Source organism: Triticum aestivum, chromosome 6B (genome assembly GCF_018294505.1).
Source record: "Triticum aestivum cultivar Chinese Spring chromosome 6B, IWGSC CS RefSeq v2.1, whole genome shotgun sequence".
NCBI lineage: Eukaryota > Viridiplantae > Streptophyta > Magnoliopsida > Poales > Poaceae > Triticum > Triticum aestivum.
The window spans coordinates 622,805,300-622,814,836 of NC_057810.1; the positions used below are offsets into that span (position 1 = coordinate 622,805,300).

The following is a 9,537-nucleotide window of genomic DNA, read 5'->3' on the forward strand; positions in this document are numbered from 1 at the left end:
GTGAACAAAATTAAATGGGATAAACTTGGTGAACAATCTATATTTTCTTGCCACATGCTCCTACCCCCACGAATTGAATGCTCATCGAACTAATGAATATTTGGATATATGTTGATCTCTTCGGACTGAGAAAAGTTTGAAACTCGCTAGAAACTTTCTGAACCACACGTCCACTTTTATCTGCATCGAGAGACGCACCTCATCCGGGTTATTCAGCAAATGTATGTTTCTTAACCAGAAATGCGCAGGTAAGCAGGCGCCATGAGGTTGACTAGTAGTTTCATTCCTCAAAAAGGAAAAAAAAAACATACTAGTTTCCATGTTCTTGCGAATTTTCTTGGTTTGGTTTATACAGTACTGTTTTAGTAGAGGATGATTTGTTCTAAAAAAAAGTAGATGATGATTTGTAAGAAAGCACACTGTTCCATGAAAAATGCTCAAGTGTTCTGTCCTCAGAAAAAACAGAGGTACAGAGTAACTGACAGTCGTTTTGGCCGGCGCCTTCTTATGGAAGGCGAAGGCTGGCTCCATCACTTGGGCCATTGAATTGCCTTTTGAGCTCATCGCACCGGCCGATAACAAACTCCGGCCGACATATCCACTGGCCCAAAGGAGCATTCAAGCCGAGCACGCCGCCTTCCGGCATGCTGCAGCACATTATAAATACCTGGCCAGACACACCAGCTGAATGCATCAGTTCTCCATCTTCCTCTTCCAAAGCTCACTAGAGAGAGCTGAAGAAGATGGCGAACAAACACTTGTCCCTCTTCCTCGTCCTCCTTGGCCTGTCGGCCAGCTTGGCATCCGGGCAAGTCCTCTTTCAGGTAAGATCGTGTCTGTTGTCTGTAACTGTAAGCATTATCTTCAGATCGCAGGTGCCGCGATCATGTATGTTTTGGACCGAGTTTTGATCCGAGTTCTGTGGTAGGGCTTCAACTGGGAGTCGTGGAAGCACAATGGCGGGTGGTACAACTTCCTGATGGGCAAGGTGGACGACATCGCCGCCGCCGGCATCACGCACGTCTGGCTCCCTCCGGCGTCGCAGTCCGTCGCCGAGCAAGGCTACATGCCGGGCCGGCTCTACGACCTGGACGCCTCCAAGTACGGCAACAAGGCGCAGCTCAAGTCCCTCATCGGGGCGCTCCACGGCAAGGGCGTCAAGGCCATCGCCGACATCGTCATCAACCACCGCACCGCGGAGCACAAGGACGGCCGGGGCATCTACTGCATCTTCGAAGGCGGCACCCCCGACGCCCGCCTCGACTGGGGCCCCCACATGATCTGCCGCGACGACCGGCCCTACGCCGACGGCACCGGCAACCCGGACACCGGCGCCGACTTCGGGGCCGCCCCCGACATCGACCACCTCAACCCGCGCGTCCAGAAGGAGCTCGTCGAGTGGCTCAACTGGCTCAGGACCGACGTCGGCTTCGACGGCTGGCGCTTCGACTTCGCCAAGGGCTACTCCGCGGACGTCGCCAAGATTTACATTGACCGCTCGGAGCCCAGCTTCGCCGTGGCCGAGATATGGACGTCGCTCGCGTACGGGGGTGACGGCAAGCCCAACCTCAACCAGGACCAGCACCGGCAGGAGCTGGTGAACTGGGTGGACAAGGTTGGCGGCAAAGGCCCCGCTACCACGTTCGACTTCACCACCAAGGGCATCCTGAACGTGGCCGTGGAGGGCGAGCTGTGGCGGCTGCGCGGCACCGACGGCAAGGCGCCAGGCATGATCGGGTGGTGGCCCGCCAAGGCGGTGACCTTTGTGGACAACCACGACACCGGCTCCACGCAGCACATGTGGCCCTTCCCGTCTGACAGGGTCATGCAGGGATATGCCTACATCCTCACGCACCCAGGCACCCCATGCATCGTGAGTCATCCTACCAATACTACATCATATCTAAATTTTCTTTTCTTCTTTCGTTCATAAAAATATAAGAAAACCATGACCCAACTGATGAAAATTAATTGTGACTCTTCAGTTCTACGATCATTTCTTCGACTGGGGCCTGAAGGACGAGATCGATCGCCTGGTGTCAATCAGGACCCGACATGGGATACACAGTGAAAGCAAGTTGCAAATCATAGAGGCCGACGCCGATCTTTATCTCGCCGAGATCGACGGCAAGGTCATCGTCAAGCTCGGGCCAAGATACGATGTGGGACACCTCATTCCGGGAGGCTTCAAGGTGACCGCACACGGCAATGACTATGCCGTATGGGAGAAAATATGAGCAAAATTGCCGAAGGAGCTCTACAATTTTTTCCCTATGTGTACGTGATACATATTGGTCCGAGCTCATGTTGTCCACATAGTATTTATTTAGTACTTCATCCATGTAAAAGTGAGGACGAGGGGCATCCATTGTATTCTCAATAAATAATAATCATTTCATATTTTCAGTACTTATGGTTCACTCAATGTTCATTGACCACAAGTTCACTAGTGACTTATGCAGGAGCATTCTAGTAGCCTCCATAAGACTGGAAGCATAAGCTTGAATATAATTCGATTTGCGCCAATTCTGATAGCCCCACCGATAGGAGCAAGACATACTACTGCCTCAGAATAAAGTGCATCTCTCAGGTGCATCGATTTTCCCGCGCCAGTAGCCACAAAATCGCCCGCCTGGTCAGGAATCACATACCTCCAACCTCCAGAATTTGAGCCTTCATTAAAAGCCCCATCAAAGTTTATTTTCACATGATCATCAGGAGGCTTTGCTCATTTGTGCAGAACCGCCTGTTTAGGTTGCCTCTCCGTTGGGATTGAATGCATGAAACTCCACCACAAGCTTCTCCACCCGATGGCAAAAATTATGAGGACTAGAAGCCCGCTCCTCTGCATTTGATTTGTTTCTGACATCCCACCACACCCACACGCTACAAAAAAAAGACACATCCGCGACATTTTGGGCCGAACGAAATTTTTTTCTGTCATACATATGACACTTCTATGACGATAATTGTGACAAAACCCGGTATCATCATAGATGTGGTGGGCTCCTACTTCTATGACAGAAAATCATGACAGAAAATGAGCTTTTCGTCCTGGGCGGGCCGGAGACGCAGCTGCATGACATTCTTTGGGCCGTCCATGACGGAAAAAATCATGGTAGAAGCGAGGGGGAGAAAAATTTCGGGGAGTTGCCGGTTACGGTGGGAGGTCGGGGGGCGGAGCGATGCGCGTTTCTCTCGTACGTACGCGCGTATGTGCGAGGCGTTGGCTCTAACTGAAGCCGAGCGAGGCGTTGGGCTCTAACTGAACCCGAGCGATTGCACTGCAGGCTACGCGTTACTGAACCCGAGGGATCGATCGATGGCTGTTAACTGAACCCGATGGAGCGATTCCTTCGCTACTGCTGCTAACTGAAGCCGATCGATTGGATGAACAGTGAGCGTTGCGGGGGGGGGGGGGGTTGGATGAACAGTGAGCGGTGGTGTTGCCTCTGGATGAACAGGAACCCGTGGTGTGGAGGGCTGGATGAACAGTAGACGGTGAGGGGTGGCCGTGGAGGGGTGGTTGAACAGGACCCCGTGGTGTGGAGGGCTGGATGAACAGTAGACGGTGGAGGGGTGCCCGTGGAGGGGTGGTTGAACAGTAGCCGGTGGAGTAGCGCGCGGTGGAGGCTGGATGAACAGGAGCCCGTGGAGGCTGGAGGAGGTCGACGGTAGCCCGTGGAGGCTGGAGGAGGTCGACGGTGGAGATGAACAGTATCTTGTGGAGTCCCGTTTTGTGCTACGCCACACCCCTCCCGATGAACATGACCCCCGTTTCGACCATAGCGCTCCAACACAAGTCCATTTCGTCCGTTTTGCGGTACGCCACACCCCTTCCGATGAACAGGACCCCTGTTTCGACCGTAGCGCTCCAACACAAGTCTGTTTCGTCCGTTTTGCGGTACGCCACACCCCTCTCGATCAACAGGACCCCCGTTTCGACCGTAGGAGGTCCATTTCCTCCGTTTTGCGGTACGCCAGGCCCCTCCCGATCAATAGGACCCCGTTTCGAACGTGAACGGTCGAACACAAGGCCGTTTCCTCCGTTGTGCGGTATGCCAGGCCTCATTTCCATCGCCTGTTCCGTCCAAGCCCTCCCGATGAACACGACCACGCATTCCGTTCCGACCCAGCCGGTTGGCTCCCCATGAACACGACGACGACGCTGTTTCTTCGTTCCGCCCAGCCATGTACATATGCGCGAGTAGGCGTTAGAGACCCTGCCCGTATGTATGTACGTGGCCATATTTTCTTTCTTGCACCCTCGCCGCTGTACGTACGTGTACATGCTACGTGCGCGCCTCTACTATAACACGTGCGTGCCTCTACATCTACGACACATGCGCACCTCTACATCAACCAGTATGTACGTACACGTTCGCGACCAGAATGAGAACGCTACATACGCTTCAACCAGGTGGGTCCCGACTGTCAGGCACTTCCTTGCATGCGAAGATGTAGCTGGTGGGTCCCAGCAGTCAGGGGGCGAAACGTTTTTTTGTTGCCCGGACGCACTTCCTTGCGTGCGAAGGTGTACCTGGTGGGTCCCAGCAGTCAGGGGGAAACATTTTTTTGTGAAATATGGTGGCCCATCCGGTGGGTTCCCGCTGTCAGGTGGAGGAATAATTATTTTGCGCGTAATAAGGAGGCACTTCCTTGCCGCGGCCATGGACCCAGCTGTCAGCCTCTCCACATACAATCCACGTCCGATGGAAGCCGTTCCTTGACCATGTTGACCACGCCGCGACGAGAGCACCAGGGCGGTAGACGACGGCGAGGTCTAGGAAGGGGACGACGCGGAGCCGGAGAAGACGCGACAGTGGATGCCCACACGTAGAGGAGTACGAGGGTTCACTGGTTCGCTGCGGTGTGAGGCTGCCGTCGTCGCAGAATAACAGGGAGTGTGGGTGAGTAGAGGGATGGCCTGGCCTGCGGTGGGAGTAGTAGGGGGCGGTGAGGCCTCCGCCGCATCGCAATCGGCCACGGGAGGCAGGAGCACGAGGCACGACCGGCGCTGGTTTGGGCGGCTGGAGCAAGAAGACCAGAGGTTGAAGAAGCACTACGGCTGTTGGATGAACATCGTACGGTAACAGAAGCTAGAATCGTTCATATTGACTAAGTTGACAAAGCCCTCAGTCCCCGTCAACTTGGTAGGCCCATAAGTTAGCCTCCCACTATGCTGGGTTCCAGCTGGCAGGGGGAGTATTCATTTTTTTGTGCGTAATAAGGAGGCACTTCCTTGCGTGTGAAGATAGCTGGTGGGTCCGACATGTCAGCTGGGGGCACGTTTTTTTCGCGAAATACAGAGGCTCTTCCGGTGGGTCCCAGATGTCAGGTGGAGGAATAATTATTTTGCGCGTAATAATAAGGCACTTCCTTGCTGCGGCCATGGACCCAGCTGTCAGCCTCTCCATGTACAATCCATGTCCGATGGAAGCCATTCCTTGACCACGTTAACCACGCCGCGCCGAGAGCACTAGGGCGATGGACGACGGCGAGGCCTAGGAAGCGAACGACACGGAGGCAGGGAAGACTCGGCAGTTGTTTCCCACGCGGAGGGGAGTACGACTGTACACGGGTTTACTGGTTCGTCTACCCTCGCCGGAGAATAACAGCAGGTGTGGCTGTGTGGGTGAGTAGAGGGATGGCTAGGCCAGCGATGGGAGTACGGTGGGGCGGTGAGGCCTGCGCGGCAGCACAACCGGCCGCGGGGAGGAGGGAGCAGGCAGTCCCGCCGACGCTTGTTTGAGCGACTGGAGCAGGAAGAGCAGAGATTGAAGAAGCACGATGGCCGTTGGATGGACATCGTACGGTCAATAGAGCTAGAATCGTTCATATTGACTAAGTTAACAAAGCCCTCTGTCCCCGTCAACTTAGTAGGCCCACAAGTCAGCCTCCCACCATGGTGGGTCCCAGCTAGCAGGGGGAGTATTCATTTTTCTGTGCGTAATAAGGAGACACTTTCGGTGGGTCCAAGCTGACAGCGGGGGGAACATTTTTTCGCGAAATACGGTGGTCCGTTTAGTGGGTCCCAGCAGTCAGGGGCAAACGTTTTTTTGTGAAATACGGTGGCCCGTCTGGTGGGTCACAACAGTCAGGGGGGAAACGTCTTTTCTGTGAAATACTGGTGGCCCGTCCGGTGGGTCCCTGCTGTCAGGTGGAGGAATAATTATTTTGCGCGTAATAAGGAGGCACTTCCTTGCGGCTGCCGTGGACCCAGCTGTCAGCCTCTCCACATACAGTACTCTTCCGATGAAAGTCGGTCATTGACCACATTGACCACGCCGTGCCGAGAGCACCAGGGCGGTGGACGACGGCGAGGCCTAGGAAGGGGACGACGCGGAGCCGGGGAAGACGCGGCAGTGGATGCCCACGCGGAGAGGAGTACGAGGGTTCACTGGTTCGGCTGCGGTGTGAGGCTGCCGTCGCCGCAAAATAACAGGGGGAGTGGGTGAGTGGAGGGATGGCCTGGCCAGTGGTGGGAGTAGTATGGGGACGGTGAGGCCTCCGCGGGAGCACAACCGGCCATGGGAGGCAGGAGCATGCGGCATGACCGGCGCTGCTTTGGGCGGCTGGGGCAAGAAGACCACAGGTTGAAGAAGCACTACGGCCGTTGGATGGACATCGTTGACCACACCGTCCCAAGAGCACCAGGGCGGTGGACGACGGCGAGGCCTACGAAGGGAACGACAGGGAGCCAGCGAAGACACGGCAGTGGCTGCCCACGCGGTGGAGAGTACGAGGGTTGACTGGTTTGGCTGCCATCGCCGGAAAATAACAGGAGGTGTGGGTGAGTAGAGGGATAGACAGTCCAGGGATGTGAGTATGATGGGGCCGTGAGGCCTTCCCGGCAGCACTGCCGGCCACGGGAGGCAGGAGCAGGCGGTTTCAACGGCGCTGGTTTGGGCGGCTGGGGCAGAAAGATCAGAGACTGAAGACGCACAATTGCCGTTAGATTGACATCTAACGGTCTGACGCTGGTAGAGGCGATTGTTGACTAAGTTTTTTTTTAAGAAACCTTGGGTACACATGAACTTGGTAGGCCCACAAGTCAGCCTCCAAATCTGTGGCAGACAACATAAAGCCCATTTACTACTTTTTACAATTTGCAGCCCACTTGCTATTTTTTTATAATTTGCAGCCCATTTACTAATTCTTAAGTATTTATTACAGCCCATTTTCTGCTCAGGACCACGGTCAAAAAGTTCACCCTTATTTTGCATATTTCGGTGGAGTCCAAACTGTTGTAATCCCGAAATGATAAACATTTTTTAAAGAACTTATTGATTTGCCAAAAAAATCGTTTTGTTTTTGTAAGCAAATAAGACGTGGGACAATTGAGTTGGTTTAAGGGAAAACCAGTGGTAAAAAAATCAGCGCTGGGTGGGAAAAAACAACAAAAATAAGGATGTAAATATGAAAAGGGAATTTTATGTGTTTTCAATATAATGATACGTGTATATGAACTAGTAAAACTATATGTAGAGATTAGAAAACGGATGTAGGACATGCGTTTCAAGAGGAAAATAGAACTGGGCTGTGTGTTTGATTCAGTAACAAAACTGCCTGCGGATGTTGTAATAAAAAATATAACTAACGCTGGCGGGCCAGAGGCCAGTAGATACCTGCTGGATCTTTGTGCCCCGTTGTCGTCATGGGCTGGGCCTGTTAAAAACAAAACCAACCTTGGTCAGTCTACAACCCAGTTGAAACTTGCTCGACCTGAAAAAACAATATACGTGCTCAATAAACGAGAGAATTCTGCAAGCACAGACTGATAACTGGGACACAACATGGATATTGTTTTTTTATCGTGATAATAAGTGCATGCACTTGTTTCGAAAAAACTGCAGAACTGGGAATTCGAACGGCGGGTGCTTATGCTACCCATCAAATAAAAATCAGGTTCCTAAGAATTTGTTTCGAAACAAACGATTCAGCTTTATATCCACGCCTACCCTCGGCATGATGGTTGGAAGCAAATGCAAGTTCATACCAAAAGATCGTTAACAACAATACCAACTTGCGGACGGCAAGGTAGTACAACTACCAATACCAAACTACTCCTGCCCTAGTGTTCGTCTGATAGAAAATCTTGCAGAGGACCAGCTCCCGCTCCTTCTCTTGCTCCAGGTCCCCGATGTGGTATTGGTGCATCATCCAGTTGGTCCTCTGCTGGTCGAAGTTCTTGTTGGTGTGCAGCACCAGAACCTTTTTTGCTGCCCGTCTGCCGGCCGTTGACCATCACAGGCAAGGTATTGCCGGTCTTGTGCCACATCGCGTGCGTGCCGCACTCCGACTGTATCTTGTGACGCGTCCACATGCCCCTTTTGAATGCCCTGCAATTGCGCTAGAAGAAATGCTTCCTTAGGCCACTCAGTGTGATACCTGCAGTATTGTGGAATACATATTTTAGTGTACCTAGTTGGCATTTTCATAACATCTTTGGCATGTTGCAGTCACTTGTTTCACTTTTTATTAACTGTCAAATTGTAATTGTTTCACCAGGTCTGCGTCTAAAAAGAAAAATAGAGCTATAAACAAAGGAATATGTTTGTGCAAGTAGACGGCTGATTGGTGTCTTACCTGGAAGTTTTTCAGGTTGGGTGTAGCATATGCCGTGCTCGCTGTCGATGGTTGGTATGAACAAATTGATGAGAGACTGAAATCTCGCGCTATCAATACTCACTTTGGCCTCAAGGTGCTCGATCAGCTCCTGATCCGTGGGATCGAACTTGAGGCCAGCCGGCAGCACCGGCCAATCCTTCTTCGACTTGCATCGGTAATTCCAGTTATATGGTACTCAATGTATGACCAATCGACTGTTTTAAGTGAATGATGAAAGATTTTGACAGAGTAAAAACTCACGCTTCTTCGACAGTTGTACGAGAGTAGTTGCCATGCCGTTTTGCAAGGGCGCTTGTAAAAACTCTAAACTCTATTCTCCTCTTATTTAATGGATGAGGCAAATCTTTTGCCTCCGTTTCGAAAAAAAAAGATTTCGAAAGATAAGTGGTACTCCAAATCTGAAGTCCGGAATACCCGAACACGCCACTGGGATTCTTGTGTCACCTCACGCGCAGCGTGTTGTCACATCAATTCAATGTGTGGACATGATGAATAATTTGACCGACGTATACTAGTACTGCTACTGTACTACTTACTAGTCGTATTTAGTGTCACAATTTATACATAGGTTTAACTAACAAGTATGCACTTGAAGCCTAACTGATATATATGTATATATATGGCTTCTGCACAACATCTCCATCATCATTATCAGTACATCCTACGTAGGTGAGTTAGGATGCACTTGATCCCAGGAAGGTATCTATCCTTCAAACCAGAGGAGTGCTTCAAACTAACAACAATACATAATATCCAACAAAAGAGGGTCGTGCTACAGCAGCAGAATACATGGCTCAGTCTAGATATCAGCACGAATCAAGTTCTGCATATTTGCTGTTGGCATGAACCACATCGCCGCATGTCGGGTTTGCAAAAGCCATCCATCGCATGGAAGCTTGATGCCTT

The 9,537-nt window shown here is 51.8% G+C and overlaps 1 protein-coding gene across 1 annotated transcript; it reads left to right on the forward strand.

The window, feature by feature from the left end:
- The first annotated feature begins 612 nt into the window (after positions 1–612).
- LOC123138357 (alpha-amylase type B isozyme) lies at positions 613–2,409 on the forward strand. Its single transcript, XM_044558321.1, has 3 exons — positions 613–824; positions 929–1,873; positions 1,986–2,409. Exons 1-3 carry the CDS (start codon positions 744–746, stop codon positions 2,235–2,237), a joined length of 1,278 nt encoding a protein of 425 aa, XP_044414256.1. The 5' UTR covers positions 613–743; the 3' UTR covers positions 2,238–2,409.
- The last annotated feature ends 7,128 nt before the right edge of the window (positions 2,410–9,537 follow it).